This window comes from Aplidium turbinatum, chromosome 7 (assembly GCF_918807975.1).
Source record: "Aplidium turbinatum chromosome 7, kaAplTurb1.1, whole genome shotgun sequence".
Taxonomy (NCBI): domain Eukaryota; kingdom Metazoa; phylum Chordata; class Ascidiacea; order Aplousobranchia; family Polyclinidae; genus Aplidium; species Aplidium turbinatum.
In genome coordinates this window covers 8,692,679-8,712,309 of record NC_137478.1, presented here as the reverse complement: position 1 = coordinate 8,712,309, position 19,631 = coordinate 8,692,679, and the positions used below count along the sequence as shown (strand labels likewise).

At 38.3% G+C, this 19,631-nt stretch overlaps 1 protein-coding gene across 1 annotated transcript in view; it reads left to right on the top strand.

Moving 5' to 3' along the window:
- Window positions 1-19,299, top strand: part of LOC145773722 (transmembrane protein 143-like) — a 42,949-nt gene extending 23,650 nt beyond the window's left edge. The window contains exons 4-8 of the mRNA XM_082584857.1: window positions 4,286-4,407; window positions 14,883-14,999; window positions 16,063-16,218; window positions 18,523-18,704; window positions 19,046-19,299. Of these exons, the coding sequence (XP_082440983.1) occupies window positions 4,286-4,407; window positions 14,883-14,999; window positions 16,063-16,218; window positions 18,523-18,704; window positions 19,046-19,299 (831 nt within the window). The remainder of the gene's footprint in view (window positions 1-4,285; window positions 4,408-14,882; window positions 15,000-16,062; window positions 16,219-18,522; window positions 18,705-19,045) is intronic.
- The last annotated feature ends 332 nt before the right edge of the window (window positions 19,300-19,631 follow it).

Below are 19,631 nucleotides of genomic sequence, written 5' to 3'. Positions count from 1 at the left end.
TCGTAAAAATGTTGATATTGTTAGCTCATAATTGGAACTGTTGGAAAACAAGCCGATTCATTTCCTTTTCGTGCGAGTGAACAACAACGATCAAGACAGTGAAGTTATCGAAATAAAACGCAAAAAATCATGATCTCAAGCAGAGTGGAAACCCGCTATCAGTTTTATTAACTTCGTTTCGCTAATTACTTACTTTCAAAGTGTTAACAACGGCGAAGTGTTTTCTCTTCTGTTTTTTATCAAAAGTCTTTGTAGTCTTTTATTGAATACAGTAGGGCAGTAGGATATATATTCGAGTAAAGGTCTAGATGTTCGCAAGTGATTTTCACCTCAAAAAGGCAAGTTCAACTAACACAGGACATGCTGTTGTCTCCAGCTCGGCAGTTTTCAAAATGAACGCACTAAAAATCATTGTCGACGTAGATTACGGATTGTGAAATCGCGTTGGCCTAAGTAAAAGTTTTGAATACGTTTATTTGCAGTGATTCAAACTTAATTTTCAAATTCAATGATTTTTTGTCAATTCTAAACTTTATGCACTTGTTGAGCTATATGCAAAGCTCACGAAACAAAACAGAAAGAGCTGTTTTAAGAAATCATTTTTTTATTTTTGCGTGTAGGATATAATCGTTCTTATTATTACGTAACATTCCATGATCGTTAAAGTCGATGTCAAACCTTAGCGGCCGCATAAAACAATGTCAGGTTGGCTAGGTGATAATAGCGGTAAGAGACGTCGTTAATGCAGGCAATATCTGCGACCAAGACCATTAAACACCTTTTCTTTTTATCGGTTTTCGATTTAATTCTCACACATTGCGAAGAAAACAATGCGTTCTGTTGAATCATAATTGTCTCACAGCGGAAAGACCTCGTTGAAAATAGCGCGTCTAATTTAGCTGGTTTACTGAATATTGCCGTGAATAGTTACGTGACTATTCCAGCAGCGTAAGTTACTCTACCATCTGCTTTTAATTTCCATACCGTGTGAGAAAGCCATGCGATCAGCTGCTGTTTTGCGGGCAAGAGCAACGCAGGCTTTTCTTGCTTTCGGCATTCTTTAAGTCCGTTTAAATTATCTAAATCTCTTTCGCGAAGTGTTTTAACTTTAAAACACCACTTGTAATCACCATTTTTGTTGCCCCTCAACCATAAATTTACGGGGGGCGCCGGCCCCCCGGCCCCCCCGGAAGTCGGCGCGTATGCCTAGCCTAATTACAACTGCCGTTTTTACATAGTTTTAACGTCGCTAAACGTTGAAATCGTGCAGAAAGGAATAAAAATAAAATGTTTGAACTATTAAATTAAAATTCGTCATGTCAGTTCAGTTGTTTTTATTTTTGACCATCATATCAAAAACAATACACGTCGACATAGCAAAGGTGTAGAAAAAGGTAGAAGCGACAAAACGCGAACGTTAAAACGTGCTTGTGACCGAAGTATCATAATTATTGAGTTGAAAGAAATTTGGCACGGTCGCAACACCTTCAGAAAAATTTAAGATATGAAGGGAAAATAAAACAAAGAAAATGTTACAAAAAAAATCATGCTTATGTGTATAAGTTAGTACTTTTGAATAGTTAAAATGATTAGTTTGGATCAACAAATGAGAACCCATTGTAGTAACAGAATGAAAAGGCTAACCAAATGTGTGGCCTATCGTTTTAACGTCGCTAAACGTTGAAATCCTGTAGAAAAGAGAACTTTGCTGACTAGGATACGTTGAAACTGAAAAACATTCACAGAAGCCCTACGATACGTTGCATTTTTAAGATAATGTATTCAGACGTTGAATCAATGTACAAATAAAATGTTATGCTAAATGGGTTCTTGGAACAATTCGAAGGGCTTCTGTGAATGTTTCTCAGCTTCAACGTATCCTAGTCAGCAAAGTTCTCTTTTCTACACGATTTCAACAGTTAGCGACGTTAAAACGATGTAAAAACGGAAATTTTTGCTGGTTGGGATAACTGGGCTACGGTACCCGATAATTTCTTTTAAATCCAAGCTGTAGGCCACACATTTGTTGATCCAAACTAATCATTTTAACTATTCAAAAGTGCTAACTTACAGACATAAACATGATTTATTTATTTATTTTTTTGTAACATTTTCTTTGTTTTATTTTCCCTTCATATCTTAAATTTTTCTGAAGGTGTTGCGACCGTGCCAAATTTCTTTCCATAGGCGCCGACTTTTCAAAAAACCTTGGGGGGCGAGAAAGGTGATAACGTCATAACCATAGCGCTATTTACTCGGTTAAAATAGTCTTTGATTAAGCTTAGTGTCGTGTTTATATTAACAAATAGGTCGCAAACCGAATTTATTAGAACCGCTGCTTGAAAGGATTAGTTTTACGCACGCAGTACGCCTAGTCATAAAAATTTTGATATTGTTAGCTCATAATTGGAACTGTTGGAAAACAAGCCGATTCATGTCCTTTTCGTGCGAGTGAACAACAACGATCAAGACAGTGAAGTTATCGAAATAAAACGCAAAAAATCATGATCTCAAGCAGAGTGAAAACCCGGTATCAGTTTTATTAACCTCGTTTCGCTAATTACTTACTTTCAAAGCGTTGACAACGGCGAAGTGTTTTCTCTTCTGTTTTTTATCGAAAGTCTTTATAGTCTTTTATTGAATACAGTAGGCTATACTCGAGTAAAGATCGAGATGTTCGCAAGTGATTTTCACCTCAAAAAGACAAGTTCAACTAACACGGGACAAGCTGTTGTCTCCAGCTCAGCAATTTTCAAAATGAACGCACTAAAAATCATTGTCGACGTAGATTACGGATTGTGAAATCGCGTCGGCTTAAGTGAAAGTTTTGAATACGTTTATTTGCAGTGATTCAAACTTAATTTTCAAATTCAATGATTTCTTGTCAATTCTAAACTTTGTGCACTTGTTGAGCAATATGCAAAGCTCACGAGACAAAACAGAAAGAGATCATTTTTTTATTTTTGCGTGTAGGATATAATCGTTCTTATTATTACGTAACATTCCATGATCGTTAAAGTCGATGTCAAACCTTAGCGGCCGCATAAAACAATGATGTCAGGTTAGCTAGGTGATAATAGCGGTAAGAGACGTCGTTAATGCAGGCAATATCTGCGACCAAGACCATTAAACACCTTTTCTTTTATCGGTTTTCGATTTAATTCTCACACATTGCAAAAACAATGCGTTCTGTTGAATCATAATTGATCTCACAGAGGGAAGATCTCGTTGAAAATAGCGCGTCAAGCCGTCTAATTTAGCTGGTTTACTTAATATTGCAGTGAATAGTTACGTGACTATTCCAGCAGTACTCTACCATCTACTTTGAAATTTCCATACCGTATGAGATAGCCATGCGAGCTGCTGTTTTGCGGGCAAGAGCAACGTAGGCTTTTCTTGCTTTCCGCATTTTTTAAGTCCGTTTAAATTATCTAAATCTCCTTCGCGAAGTGTTTTATCTTTGAAACACCACTTGTCATCACCATTTTTGTTGCCCCTCAACCATAAATTTACGGGGGGCGCCGGCCCCCCCTGAAGTCGGCGCGTATGTTTCTTTCAACTCAATAACTTACTCCGGTCACAAGCACGTTTTAACGTTCGCGTTTTGTCGCTTCTACCTTTTTTACACCTTTGCTATGTTGACGTGTATTGTTTTTCATATGATGGTCAGAAATAAAAACAACTGAACTGACATGACGAATTTTAATTTAATAGTTCAAACATTTTATTTTTATTCCTTTCTGCACAATTTCAACGTTTAGCGACGTTAAAACTATGTAAAAACGGCAATTATAATTAGGCTACGGTACCCGATAATTTCCTTTCAAAAATTTCAAAAACTCGCCGAATAGGGCACTCGCCGAAAAAGGCTCTCGCCGAATAGGGAACTCGCCGAATCGGACTAGTCGAATCGGACTCGCCGAATCGGACTCGCCGAATAGTAGCAGACCCACCTATATATGTCTTGTAACATTAGATCTGTGCATATTATATATAATTATTCATTGAACATTAATAAGTCTCAAAAACAGTTGAAGTGTGGATATGCAATTTACAGTAACCTGTTTTTTTTGGGTTTCTTGTTCCATCCTAGCTGATTTTGTAGAAATGATAAGTGAAGCTCACATATAGAAACAGTTATAGCCTGAATACCTAGTAACAAATCTATTTTGTTTTAGTATTGCTTTAGTTTTGAAATGAAACCAAGGTGAAAAGTTTTGCCTTGAAATGATCTGATTTTGCTTTGAACATCCCTAAAACAGCATCCCAACATTTTTATTGCTAGCTTGAAGTTCAGCAAAAGAATTATAGGTTTGTTCGGTTCTGGGTGAATGGTCGAAAAGAAGTTAGTGAAGAAAAATCAGAATCCACCTGGAAACCAATGTTCAGTGATGAAGTATCCAAAAGGTAAATGAATAAGCTTTTTTATTGAATGACAATCATAACACAAGCCAACAAAAAAAATTTTTTTTTAAAGGCACGACATGTTAGAGTCATTTTAGGGTATTTCGAGGCCACTAATTCCGAAAAGGCACTTGTTTCTTTCAAATTGGCTCTAGTTTTTGAGATACAGCAAAAACATTTTTTCGCAATTTTGAGCCCCTATAGATTTAACCTCGTGTCGTTTATTACTTAGACTAAGGATGTGCCGATTAATCGGCATCGGAATCGGCAGGTATCGGCAATTTTTGGAGAATCGGCATCAGAAAAAACTTCCGATTCTTTCCGATTCATTATCAAAGCTTCCTAATCAAAAGTAGCGCGAGCGCGTGGAAATACCGATCAAAGAACGGCTTCTTTGAACAACCGCATCAGCCTCAACTAGCATTCGGAGAGCGGTAGTCTAAATTAGAGATGTACCGATATATCGGTATCGGCATCGGTATCGGTGATATCGGCCATTTTTTGAGTATCGGTATCGGCATCGGTATCGGCAAAAGTTGGCCGATACTGTGGCCGATACTAAACATGTAAAAAAAAGGCGTTTGCTGGGGATTTTCTGCAGAAGCACAGATATAGATTTTTTAAAGTTGTAACTAACGTTACATTGATGTAGAAAAATAAAAACCTATTCAAATTTTTGATACCTCACGTCCTCACACTCCCATGACTTCATGCGCGCACCTTTTGGCATTGTCTGCTTACAGTGATTCTTTCACTCAAACAAAACGTTTTGTTTCAGCAGTTTTGCGTTGTTCTATTCTTAAGTTGTGAAGGAGACTCAATTTCTCCAATATTTATCATTTGTGTTTCTCTTTTACTCTTATCAGAGGATAAAACCAGGCCAGGACTGCCCAGGTGGTGGAAATGTGTAATTTTGCATCGTTCTAGCGTTGCTGGACGTTTGGGGGACCCGTGTAACTTGGTTGTTTTTGGTGGTCTGGTTCTGTCGGTTTGTGATTTGGTTTCCACCTTTCGTTGTGGTGGACTCGCCAAGCTTGGGCAATGTCGTGGCGGAGTGAGTGGGAGCGGTGGACTGCGAGTCCTCGCTGGGCTGGTCAATAAGTGGCCTTGTTGCGCCTGGGATGGCGGCCTCGTTGTGGGGGGAGTGTTCTTCCCGGCTGTCGGCGCGGGGCGCTCACTGGTGCGGCGGGCTGTTGCGGTTCGCTGGCCATAGCGGTGTGGCTTCCACTCTAGCCATTTAGACCATCCAATCAACTATATGTTTCTCGGCAGCCATTTTGTAGCAAGAATTGACATCGACAAGAATTGAAATGGCTAGTGTGGAAGCTGCACCGTTGTGGTTGGCGGGTCGCGGCTGCTCGCTGTGCTGGTGGGTGCTCGGCCTTGTGCTGGTGGCCGGGAGGGGCGCTCCTTTCTTTGCGGTGGGGTTGTCGTATTGGGCGCGGCAGGACCGTTTTGATCGGTTTGGTGAGGATTCGTGGTCCCATTGCTTTCGTTTTGGGCCTGCTTGTTCTGCCGTGGCATTGTTTGAGCTTGGTTGGTTTGTTGCAGCGAGGGGTGGAAGTTGGGTCACGGACTGGTGGTGCCGGCTTGCTGGGGGTTGCAAGGGTTTTTTGGACCTTTAGCAGTGTGGGGGCGATGTGGGATTGTGCATTTTTGCTGCCTGGGTGGTCTTGGCCTGGCAAAAGCTTTTCAACCAAACGACAAGCGCCCTTAGGTTGCACATTACTTGTCGAATAGTTTTTGTACTACTACACAAATTACTTGGTTTACATTTTACAATATCTTATTATCAATTATGATTGCCTATATGGAGAGACTGCCGAATGGATCAGAAATCAAACGAAATTAAGAGATATATTGAGCACAATCAAGAAACTAAAATGGTCCTGGGCAGGTCATATAGCAAGATATCAGGACAATAGATGGACTAAAAAATTAACAACATGGACACCACGAGAAACCAAAAGAAAGAAAGGAAAACCAAAAGTAAGATGGAGGGACGACATTGACAAACAATGCAATACAACCAATTGGTACCAACTAGCACATAATCATGTAAATTGGCATGAAAAGGGGAAGGCTTACGCTCTGCAGTGGGCTCTCACAGGCTGAAAATGATGATGATGATATGGAGAGTAGGGTGACCCAAAAAAAACTAAATTTTGATTTTTAAACTTTTTCTTGTTTAGACCTCTGCATTGTGGTCCAAAATGACACCTTGCCAAGTTTGGTTGAGATTGGTCTACATTTGACGCCCTAGCACTGGGCCGGTACCCACCGCCGAGTCAAAATTGGCCAATCTGGCTGTATCTCAGCAACCGGTAGGCCTAGAATGCTCAAACTTGGCTTTAAAGAAGCAGAATGCATGGTTTCCTATCTAACTTCCAGAGGATTTTGGGGTCTAAAACATTTAGTTTATAAAAAAATTGTAAAAAACACATTTTTGACCAAATGCGGCACCCCTAAACGTGTAATGGTCAACTTTTAGTGTAATATACATCACCAATAACACAAAATTTAAAATACAAGCAACTTTTGTTTTATCACAGACAAGTTTTATTGTTTTGCACTTTGGTTTACCACTTAAATCTTAATATTTTTTTCAAATGACCACTCCCAGTCTCTTTATTTAAAACATTCAGTAGCCTACCACTGCAAACTGGCTTCTTTTTTTTTCACTCTTTCGTCTTTTTCCTTAGTGTCTTGCCATCCCAGTGGAGCATCCACACACTCCCTTTATTTTGTATTGTTTTCACCAATTTATTTGACATAAAATTGTCTTATTTTTGTAACTTAGATCAGGGTTGCCAATTTGGAAAATTCTCTGCCAAATTTGTAAAATCTGGCAGTTTTTTTTGTAAAAATGGCACTTTCAACTTTCAGCAAAATCTAAAACTATACTTTTTAATATTATGCCATTTTCAGATTTCTGTGGTATCATTGTGATAAAAGTTAAGTTACCGGTATTATCATAAAATGCAAACTAGACGTGAAACGTGTTTGTAGCCCTTTAGAAGATCTTTGTATCCTTGTGATGACGATTTTTCATATCAAGGAAGATTGCCTCCAACTGTTGAAGATGATCTGTTTAACTTTTGTTCAAGGCACCAAAAACAACAAGAACTAACTTCCAGGCAGTCTTCTCTCACAGATGCAGCAAAAGGAACAGTGAAAGAAATTCAAAATTGGTGGATAAAGGCTGGGTACAAGTGTAAATCGGAACATAAACTTGTGTTGCAAATACTAGACCTCGATAAAACTTGGAAGCAACTAACCCAAGTTTACAATAAGATAACGAATAAAACTAGAAAACTAACTCCTGCCACTCACAAGAAGCAAAAAAAGTTTCTTAAAGACAGTAAAAAGACTTTTCAAGTGGTTACCAAGGCATACGAAGAATACTTGAAACTATCTCTATCAACCACAACTGATCCTAAAGCTAAAGAAAGATTTCAAGCAGACTATCAATACTTGGTGAATATGCATCGCCTTAATGGTGACGAAAGATATGGAAGTCTTGGTTCCAAAGATGTGACACTTGCTTCTGCTAAAAAGAAAGCTGATGAAAGAAAGGCAAAGCACATAATCACAAGCTCAAACCCTCTGGGTGAGGAAACTCCACACTGTTCTGGAAGTCTGACTGACGATAGCTCTTCAGACACTGGGACTGAAACATCGATTTCATCATCGGATGAGTCGGTATGCATACCCATAGCAAAAAAGAAAAAGATAGAAAAAAACACGATGACTCTCACCCTAAGCAAAGATATGTTGAAAACAGTAAGCTTACAAGCTGATGTGTATGGTTTAAGTACACGCCAGCAGTTGAAATATACAGCCAATTTAATCGAAGGTGCAGGTGGAGACATAAATGACATCAGCTTGTCTCAAACCAGTCTTTTGAGGTATAGAAAAGAAGCTCGACAGAAAAAGGTTAAACAAATTGACGATGAAAATGCAGCTTTGTTACAAAATGAAGAGAGTGTGTGGGTGCTCCACTGGGACGGCAAGACACTCAAGAAAAAGACACATACAGGAAAAAAGAAGCCAGTTCTTGCAGTGGTACTGAAATGTTTAAATAATGAGGCAGAAGTGTTGGTTGATGTGATAAACATGACGGACTCAAGTGGATCAAAAAATGAAACAAGAAAGGTGATTGAAGCACTGAATGCTGTCAATTTTGACATAAAAACAGTTTTGGGTCTTGTTTTTGACACAACTGCAGTAAATAGTGGTTATAAAACTGGCGTCACCGTTCAACTTCAAAGCCATATAGGACACAGTATCCTTCAACTAGCATGCAGGCATCATATCATGGAGCTTGTTTGTGGTGGAGCAGCTTCAGTGGTCTATGGTGACACAGAATCACCACATGAAGCTGTATTTAAAAGCTTTGCAGAAGTTTGCGTGAACATAAACGTTCACGTTTATGAAACTTTCCAAACGAACAACAGAAAATTAAATGGGATCAAAGAGTCAGTTCTAGATTTCTTGTTCAGTTGGCTTCAAAATGGGAAGAACATACGAGAAGATTACAAAAAGTTGGCTGAATTGTCCATTTTTTTTCTTGGTGGTACTTTCCCACTTGGATACAATTATACGTTCAAGGCTCCAAGTGCATTTCATCATGCACGTTGGATGGCGAAGATCGTTTATACCATTCAAATTGAATTGTTCAAGCAGCAGTTATCAGAAAATCCGGCTTTTACCAAAGATTGTGACCTTGGGAATATATATTCACTGGCTGCTTTTTTAACACTTTTTTATGTTAAATATTGGTTTACATCCAAAAGTTTGACAAATGCTGCAGTGAATGACTTAGAAATGTGGAACGCTCTCACAAATGCCATTCAGCTCATCTCTAAAAGAAGCAGCTTAGGCTACCCTGACCTTTTCCTTGAAATGACTGTTGCTGCTCGTGCAAAACTCAACCTGCACCTGTGGTACCTCACTGAGCGCCATGTTGTGTTTGCTTTTGCAAGTGATCGTGTGAGCATATCCACCAAAGTACGAACGTGGCAAAAGATGCAAACATTTCGATCAAGTTCCGAGAGAGCCGTTATTGGAAAGGGCTTAGTTCAAATGCCTTCTATTCAAAACTCCACTCGCTTGCCGGACTTGATTGGACCAGACTCTTTTGAACTGTTTAGAGTTTTGCCTAAGTTTGAATGTTTAACTCGTGAAAGTCCCAGATCTTGGCACCATATGGAGGAGTTTTCATCATTCAAAGCTCTGCTACAGAACATGCCTTGTACAAATGATGTTGTGGAGAGAGTTTTGGGCATGGTCACTGATGTTGAGGAAAGGGTTTCTGCCCCAAGAAGTGAGAAAGAGTTGAACAAAGCAATTAAAGTCACTCATGCTTACCGTTCCAAAGTTCGAGATATGGCCAAGAAGTCGTTGTCCACCAAAAAGCTGGACACAACCACAAAATCATTTTTAAGAAATGTTAAGTGGTAAACTAATATGAAAAAAAAACTGTCTTGAATTATTTAATGGGTAATTACAGTGGCCAGTGGTTGAGAGTTAAGTGGTAAACCAAAGTGCAAAAACAATAAAGCTTGTCTGTGATTAAACAAAAGTTGCTTGTATTTTAAATTTTGTGTTATTGGTGATGTATATTACACTAAAAGTTGACTATTACGCGTTTAGGGAGGCCACATTTGGTCAAAAATGTGTTTTTTGCATTTTTTTCATAAACTAAATGTTTTAGACCCCAAAACCCTCTGGAAGTTAGATAGGAAACCATGCATTCTGCTTCTTTAAAGCCAAGTTTGAGAATTCTAGGCCTACCAGTTGCTGAGATACAGCCAGATTGGCCGATTTTGACCCGGCGGGGGGTACCGGCCCACTGCTAGGGCGTCAAATGTAGACCAATCTCAACAAAACTTGGCAAGGTGTCATTTTGGACCACAACGCAGAGGTCTAAACAAGAAAAAGTTTAAAAATCAAAATTTAGTTTTTTTTGGGTCACCCTAATGGAGAGTTTGCGCAAACACTTTATTTAATTTTTCAGAAACCCCAATTATGATGTAATGTTTCTTCCCTTATACCCCAGTCCTCAATTATGGTGGCCTTTCATTACTAAAACCTACTATTATGACACAACAATGCGGTTGAGATTGGATTCTTGAATCTTTAATAAATAATGCCAATTGAAAGCTTTTTTTAATAGTTTTATGCAAATAAGGTAAAACTTAGCATTTGATATAATTCCTTGCAAATACCAAAATTGCTTCTTTTTGTAACACCAAAGTATCGGCCAAAATATCGGTATCAGTATCGGTATCGGCCTAAAAAAGTGATATCGGTATCGGGATCGGTATCGGCCAAAATATTGGTATCGGTACATCTCTAGTCTAAATTATGACGATTGTCCGCCATTTTGTAAACTCTTGTTTAGTAGGCACGAGATCAAAATACTTTCTTTCTTTGAAATGACGAAAAACATTCAAAGAGAAAATCAGACCAGATAAAATATAAAAGTTGAATGATTACACAACGGTTAGAAGTTAAAGGAGAAATGGATTATTACGTAATAGTTATTAGCTTGCAGTATGCGAGGCGCAAAAAGCAAGAAGAGAAAAAGCGAGGGAGTATAAACTGCTAAGAAAATGAGAGCAACTGTCTGAAAGATTCAAAACGCTTTAGAAAAAAACAAAGGGCGTCAATGGAAAACAACGTGTGAAGTTGCAAGTTATATATTTTCAGACGCTGAATTGCAGTGAATTAATCTTGTCACTTAGTAAACACGTGAAAAAAGATTACCTCGTTTGCGCAATAATCACTCGATTGTTTGTTCAACTAGGGACGGTACATTACGGGACGTGCAACTCCGTTGTTCCTTCAACATTAGAAGGGTCAATTGCCAATTTGACATTTCTTTTACGCTTTACTGCTGGCTTGCTTTCAACTAAAAACCTTAAATTACTTTAAAACCAACTTCACTCTTCTTATATAACCCATAAAAAGTAAAATATTTTGTAAATTACAAAAAAACGTAACCCTTCTAGTGTTGCGGATAAGCCAAAAGCGGATGAAGTTTCGCATCCCTATGATCTACAATCCCTAGTTCAACCCATGAAACGGACTATGTTACAGCCAAATGCTGTCCCAGCTCTAGTCGGCATTCGGCAAAATTAGGGAGTTTTCTTTGATTTGTAGAATATACCTTAATGCAGACATTTTTAGCGCAGCAAAAAGAGAAATGACATCGTGTACAGTTAGAAGTTGTCATTGTTTTGAAACATTGTAGACATCAATTTATTATGTTCTTGTTCGATTATTTTCTCCTATATCAATCACCTGCTTTAAGTTATGTAACGGAAAGGAAATCTTAGTTTATTTCGTCATCCCCGCACTGGCTACATAAATCTATCATTGTTAAAAATTGCAAATAAATTGCTTTCGTCACCACCATCGTCGATCGAAAGCGAACGAATTTTTAGCACAAGTGGCAACATTTTTACGCCTCAACGGACCAGACTTACTGCAGCAACTGGAGAAAAGTTGATGTTATTGCATTTTAATTTACGTGCCTTTAATTTTGAATATCAAAAAGCGGTAATGTTCTTTGTAATTATTGTTTAATCGTTGTAAAATTCGTAGTCACTGAAAGTTGCTTAATGTTAATTTACGAAGCAGAGGGAAGTAAATTCCAAGTATAGGCCTATTACGCTTAATGCGTTCAACAAACAATCATGTGATTGCGCAAACGTAATCAAACCAGCTACCCGGTAATCTTCACGTGTTTGCTAAGCAACAAGATTGTCTGCAACTCTACGTTCGAAAACAATAGTAATTTCTTCACAAGATGTTTTTCTTTTTTCGTCTATTGATGCACTTTGAATGCAAGGCTAGTGTGTTACTTTTTTAAAGGTTTTTGTGTATTCAATACCGCTGCGTTCATTTTCTTTTACACTCTGGTCTTTTTTTCTTCTTGCTTTTGGCACCTTCTTGAAATCTGCGAGAAAAATACTGCAAACCGCACAAGATAATATTTTGCACAATGCGTTAAGCTACGTTTATTTTGCACTCTGTGAGCGATGGCGATTTTTCTCTTTTGACTGATTTTCGCGACAAATAAAACGCGTGTCTATCAACACTTTGTAGCGCGCAAGAAGTAAAGAACTACGGTACCGTAAAAAATCACGCTGTCTAGAGCAGGCGACAAAGTGAACGCTTTTAGACACTTCAAAGGCAGCAACTTGTAACAAAATCGCAACCACTTGTAAAGCGCCAACTAAAAGCAGCTTTAATCATTTAACCAAAGAATCGGTATCGGCATCGGAATCGGCAGATATTTAAGAATCGGAATCGGCATCGGCAAAAATTCTGTAATCGGCACATCCCTAACTTAGACAAAACTGAAAGTAATTCCAGGCACTTTTCTGAGTTGAATAAACGCTATTTGGAACCAATCACGTTGATTACATCCCAAACAAACAGCTATTTAGCGTTTACTGGCCCAGTAACAATCAAAATACGACCTGAAGCAAGCCTGAGGATACAAGATGTAGAATCCATGTAAACATGATGTTCCCAACTTCCTTTGTGACGACTTCATTCGAACATGTGCACTGTACAGAAGTATCAATAAGATGATTCCACGGCTCTCTACACCACGCACTCTGAACTTCTTCTTAGCCTTGAGCCCAGAAACGGGTTTGAGTGCAATGTTTGCATACTTTAGGAGGAACCCAGGACTTATCTTGATCAACCAGTTTCATGTCAAAGTAATAATAATAATGCTTTTTTTATGTAGCGCTGTATCCATCGCAGAATGCGTTGCTCCTCAGCGCTATACAAAGCAGACATTGTCAATGCAGCCGCATAGAGGACAGCATCCTACTCCAGGCCTTAAAACTCGTGTTTTTTTTCGGCAGCCATCGTGGCCTACCGAGAGCTCCTTCTCGGCGGCCAAGTCTGCGTGCTTGGAGGCCAAAATACAATAACGATAGCACAAGTAAATAGCATTAAACTTGCAACAATGTTAAAATGATCACTTAGCGTTGTTGAAGTCTGGGCGACGTCCTGCAATAGAATCGTTGTACCACGCATTAAATGCTTTATCGGGATTGTAATCCGGTATTGCGGGACCATCTAACGACCCTAAATTGTTTTAACTGCTCGCAGCTCAGTAAATTGTTTCAACTGCATACCGCCTTTCATAAAACCTGACCATTTATTCCGTTATGATGTCACCACTGAGGGTCTGAAGTCACTAACCCACAGCGTTCTCAACTATGAAGACACGTGTTTTACCCACGGATGTCAACTAACATAGTTATCCTTTTTAACAACGATTCAATATCCGACAACATTGAATCGATATAAAAACGACAATATTGCCAGCCGATGTAAATTAGCACTTCGGATTAACACTTCGTTAAAATAAACATCGGGAATTGCAAACAAGACTTACAGCGCTGGTGATCGCAGCTGGATATATTCAATACAACAGTAGTGACTATGATGCGCTGACCTAATTCTGCGTCACTCTTTGATACTACATATTTTCGACATTCAATCCACGATCATTCTATTGCGAAATTAAATAATTGGCTAGCTAGAAGAAACCGGCGGCCAAACTTGGCCGACGGAGGAGGTAGCACAGGCGGTCATTCAAGCACTACTTAGCGGCCATGGCCGCCGTCTGCTTTAAGGCTTGCTACTCGTCAAAGAAGTATTTTATTAGCCTATAGATAAAAAAAAACTTCTTGCAGCAAAGACTTGGCCTTAGCAAAGGCTTAGAATAAAATTTCATTTGTGCATGTATCCATTTCAGTAGGCCTACCTTTTTAATATAAAGCTGCATTCATAAACACATGACTTTCGGCCTTTTCAGGCTATTTTTCTGGTGAGGTACTGATTCACAACTGTTTTCATTGAATATTCATGTCTCCCTTACATTAATCACAATTCATTTCTACCCGCTTGCGTTTTGAAGTTTCGTACAATATCAATCAATTGAACTGGACAAGTGCAATTATGACATCACAATGTTAAGCAGGGCTGAAAATAAGTAATGTGCCAATTGAAAGCTTTTGAGTAACAATTTCAAAAATATTTTTATTGTCGAATATCTCGAAAACTAGGGCCAATTCGAAAAAACTAAGTGCATTTTCGGAATCAGGGGCCCTGAAATACTCTAAAATGACTCTCACCTTTTGTGCCAAAAATTTTTTTGTTGGCCTGTGATAATTACTCCTTGCTATATGCTTAGAAAGCAAGATATTAAATAAAAAAACGTTTTATTAATATATAATTATTATTATGTTATATATATATGATTTTATTTGAATACTGCCTTTCAATGATCCTAAAAAAGTGAAACAGCCTGTTAAGGTTTTTAATTAGTAACTGAACTTTATGTAATTCGCTCTGCTTGGCATTGAGCATTTTTTGTAGTATTAATAGCAATTTATTGTCTAAATAGACTATGTTTTAGTTTAAAAGACGTCACTTTTCAACAGGGTTCTGTACGAACGTGTAATAGTTGCATCAAGAAGCAAGTTGTCAAATAACATGATTTTAAAAGGGTTCAAGGACATCCCGATCAATCATTTTGAAGTTTTACTCCCTGAAGCAAGGTAGGCTGCTTGTTACATAGATATTCGTGATGCATGCAATGTCAGTAAAAAAGATTCATATTCATTTTGCTTTCTTCAAGCGTTTACTTGCTAATTCATCTACTGGGCGCATGGAATCAAACTTGTGTTAATGCTGCTTAACGATTTGTTTACATCTTTGTTTAATGTTTAGTCCTGGCTACAAGAGGTGCACGTCTGCAGACGTTAAATCAATATAAAAATGATAGATTTTGCAGCCTGGCAAAAGTCATTAATTTTTGAAATGTCTCATCACGGATGCAAATCTTTCTATTTTTGTTGTTTACTTATGTTTTAAAATCATTCAGTTTTACATTAGTTCAACGTCTGCATACGTGATCAATACAAATAAAAATGATGGCGTTAATTAGGCGTTTTTGTGACATCTTTAGCTGATTTGTTTTATGTTAGCACAATCACATTTTAAAGACCAATGGCTAATGTAGGCTACAACTACAAGTACAACCATTTACTTCGTATTGTATACATCGGATAGCTATAAATACAAACATCATCGATTATGAAACCCGTCAATATAAACCCTTTTTTTTCTCGAAAATATAGCAAAGCTTACTGTGAAAATATTTTATTTTTCCCCTTGATGAAGCATGGTGTATTTGTTATTAGCAAATTAATTTTCTATTCCTGGCGCGTGTGCTTCAACAATTAACATAAAAGCGAACAATTACGAAAAGTATCTATATATATATTATTAAAAAACTCATTGAAGTGTACTTGTGTTATTCGGGCTTGTGTCTGTGGGGTGAACAATGAACATTTAATGTAGATTTGGTGGCCGTGGAAACCAATCTTTGTGTTCTTTCAAATACTCTTAAGACTAAGTACCTTGCCAAAGCACAGCTGCGTTGTCTCGGTAGATGCTGAATCCCCAACCTTTCCAACCTCAGATGCACAAATACCCTGTTTATTCGGCAACACACGGACTGTATTTGGACTACGGTTAAAAGTTTGAATAACAATAGAATACTTAAGAAATATTGAACTTGTTTTCTGTTTTTCGCTTGAATGGTTTTCACTTTTACAGGGTTCGAATTCCACGCATGCGAAAGTTCATATTGAATTCTTTTCTCACAATAACCGGCATCATAGCTTTTTTTAACGTTGGCATGGTTGTCCTCACAGACTTTCATTTGCAAATTTACTGGATGCTCATGTTTTTCAGTGGATTTTTCGCTTACAGGTAACAACTATTTTTGTAGCCTACTTTTACAGCTAGCAGGTCAATGCTTTAGAATTAAACAATAAATTTCTAATATTCGTCTGTGGGAGCCAAATTATTGCATTAAAAGGGGGCTGGCAATCCGAAACCTTTCTCCGTCACTTTAAGCAGCACACTAGAGTGCAGAATCACGAACTGTCAGATTCGATGATGGGCAGTTTGGAAGAACGCTGTTAATGGTGTCCGGACACGCCTAAATAAATGATGGTGATGAAAACTTTCTCAGCTAAAAACACACACACTTAATGACACAAAGATAGCATGCCACCACGGCTAAACATACTGATAGCGACAATCCTTTAGTCATATGCACCCCGACAGATTAACAATAAAGGATACAGTGAAGTGACTTTCCAATACTGTCAAGGTGTGTTGTCATCGTAGAGGCCTTTTTCATTGATGGTATATCTGGAGCCCCCTTATGAAACCATCCTGATTTCAATGCGAAGCACGCTATTTGTATGGAATAGAGATTAAAACGCCAAAACTAATAGAGCTATTTGTGATTTCAACTTGCAACAGATTCTAACACGTGCCAACGTTTATTGCTTGGCTTGCCATTGGTGTGGGGTAGTACAGTAGTACACACCAATAGAGCAAGTCGTTTAGGCGCAGACAGTTAGACGCTGGTCAAATAGGCGCGCACACTGTGGCGTCTGGATATTTAGGTGCGGAGCACTGTGGCGCCCGGTCATTTAGGTGCTATTCCTAGTAAAGTCTGCAGATTGTATCAGCTTGCCAGAAAATTATATCATTGCTTCCGTGAGTGAAGCTGCTTAAACTGACAATGCTTTTCACACAAAATGTTATATTAAGCAGAAAAATATATGAGTAAAGCTGCTTAAACCGGCAATGCTTTTTCACACAAAATGTTATATTAAACAGAAAAATATATGAGTGAAGCTGCTTAAACCGGCAATGCTTTTTCACACAAAATGTTATATTAAACAGAAAAATATATGGGTGAAGCAGCTGAAGCTGCTTAAACCGGCAATGCGTTTCACACAAAATGTTATATTAAACAGAAAAATATATGAGTGAAGCTGATTAAACCGGCAATGCTTTTCACACAAAATGTTATATTGAACAGAAAAATATGTTATGGCTTCCGTGAGTGAAGCTGCTTAAACCGGCAATGATTTTCACATAAAATGTTATATTATATGTTATAAGGCTAATAATACAACCATGTTCCCAACTCTCTATACAATGTGACTTTTTCCCACGTTTTTTCTACTGTAGACTAGGCCTTCAAAGCCACATCCCAGACAGCAAAATCCGTCGTTTTACATTGATTTAACATCTGCAGACGTTGAATCGATGTAAAATTGACGGATTTTGTTGTCCGGGATACGACTTGAAAACAAAACCAATGCTCGGACACGAACTGGAGCCTACGACGACTATTTGTGCGAGTCAGCGTTTTAACGTTGATGAACAGACACCATCAAAACTAAGCAACGTTGAAACCGCCTTGGGACCAGCATTATCCAATTGAGCCATGGCTGGACTTGCTTTGTAGCAAAAAAACGGTCGCATCCATCTGAATAATTGTGTTTGGTTCTTTGTTTTGTTTCCAGTAGGCAGTCATTGAGTACCGTTGTTTGAAAACCTTTCCATCAATATCACAAATGTAGGCTATATTTCGCTCTGTTTATCATTTTAACTGTATTGGGTCGCAGAAAACTTTAAGAGATTAAAAGGGGTCGCGAGCAAAAAAGTTTGTGAAGCCCTGGGCTACAGTATGTTTTTTTTTACTGATGTTTAGGCCTAGTGTAGTTATTATTTGACTTAACTAACTAGGTGAACTCAATAATGTTCGGAAGCTTGAATAATTTATTGATAAAGCTTTCACCAACGCAAACCTGGACTAACAACAAATAAATGCCGAACACGCGCAATAAAAAAACAATATATTTTTCTGCTCAATATAACATTTTGTGTGAAAAGCATTGTCGGTTTAAGCAGCTTCACTCCCGGAAGCCATGATATAATTTTCTGGCAAGCTGATACAATCTGCAGACTTTACTAGGAATAGCACCTAAATGACCGGGCGCCACAGTGCTCTGCACCTAAATATCCAGACGCCACAGTGTGCGCGCCTATTTGACCAGCGCCTAACTGTCTGCGCCTAAAAGACTTGCTCCCTTGGTGTGTACTACTGTGTAGCGTACTTCACTATTCAATTTATGAACTTTTTTTGGTCAAGTTCTTTTGGCTCAATATAGCCTACATCTCAGTTTTACTCCTATTTTCTTTGTGCAGGATATCATCTGTATACCGATCTCAAAGAAATAAATACATCCTAGCATGGAAGGGGATGCTGTATTATAAAAGCACTGCCAACAACTCTGGTTTAGTGCTTGATACAATTAACCGCGCTCACGAACAATCGTTGAAGGAAGTCATACTTCTCTATGGAATCGCGTTGAGCTCAGCAAATGATGGTATGATCATTTGAGTTTTGTTATCATTGTTTTGAAAATAATTCTCCGAAAGTTTCGTTGAAGTTGATATTCAAAATATGCTTATTTGGTTTTTCAAGCAAGCCACACTTGGTGCGAAAGTAGCCTACGTTGTTTTTTGTTACTATCATATAGCAATAAGTAGCCTAGTTATTTAAACAGCTTTAATCAATGGGCCACAAACACAACAGTCAAAACGAACGATTTTATACGAATGGCAAATGACAAATAAGTTTGGAAGACCATGATCGCCAACGTCTGTATCAGATCAGGCACACAATCAACATCATATAGCTTAGTTTGTATCACTGTGTGTGTTTCAGAAAAACTTGTGAACGAGAAAGAAGTTTCCGAAGCTGCTTGTGAATTTTTGTCGACTAGAAATTATAATAATGAAGAAGAGAAGGACGTTGAAAACGTTGATTTCTCCTCGTCTTTTTCCTTTCTACAAAGACTAGGTCTTTTGCATCTCTCTTCTCCCGGTGAGCAATCCAAAGGTTCCGACTTCTACGTTTTGGAGCCTGAAGAAGCCTCTGACCGATTGTCACAACTTGTGTCGGAAGTAGCTGGAGAATAAGATTGTAAGATATTTGCCTAGTTAATGGAGTGATTCTAAGTTTCATTGACATTCGAAGCGCTACTGGTTCAATTTCTGAGCTTGGCAAAATTTTAATATGCAATGCAAACCTACTGCCTCACACCAGCATTGTTCTCAATGCACTTTTGAAATACTCCTCCAAATATCCTTCAAGTAGATAAGCAGTTTCGTCGTAGAGCAAAATGGTTAGAACACTTGGTGTTTTGTTCATTTATACAGTATATTCAAATTAGAGCTAGAATTCCACACGATTCAATAAAGGTTACGAAAGCTATAGACTACTGTTTTCATCTTACAATTCTAAATTCAGT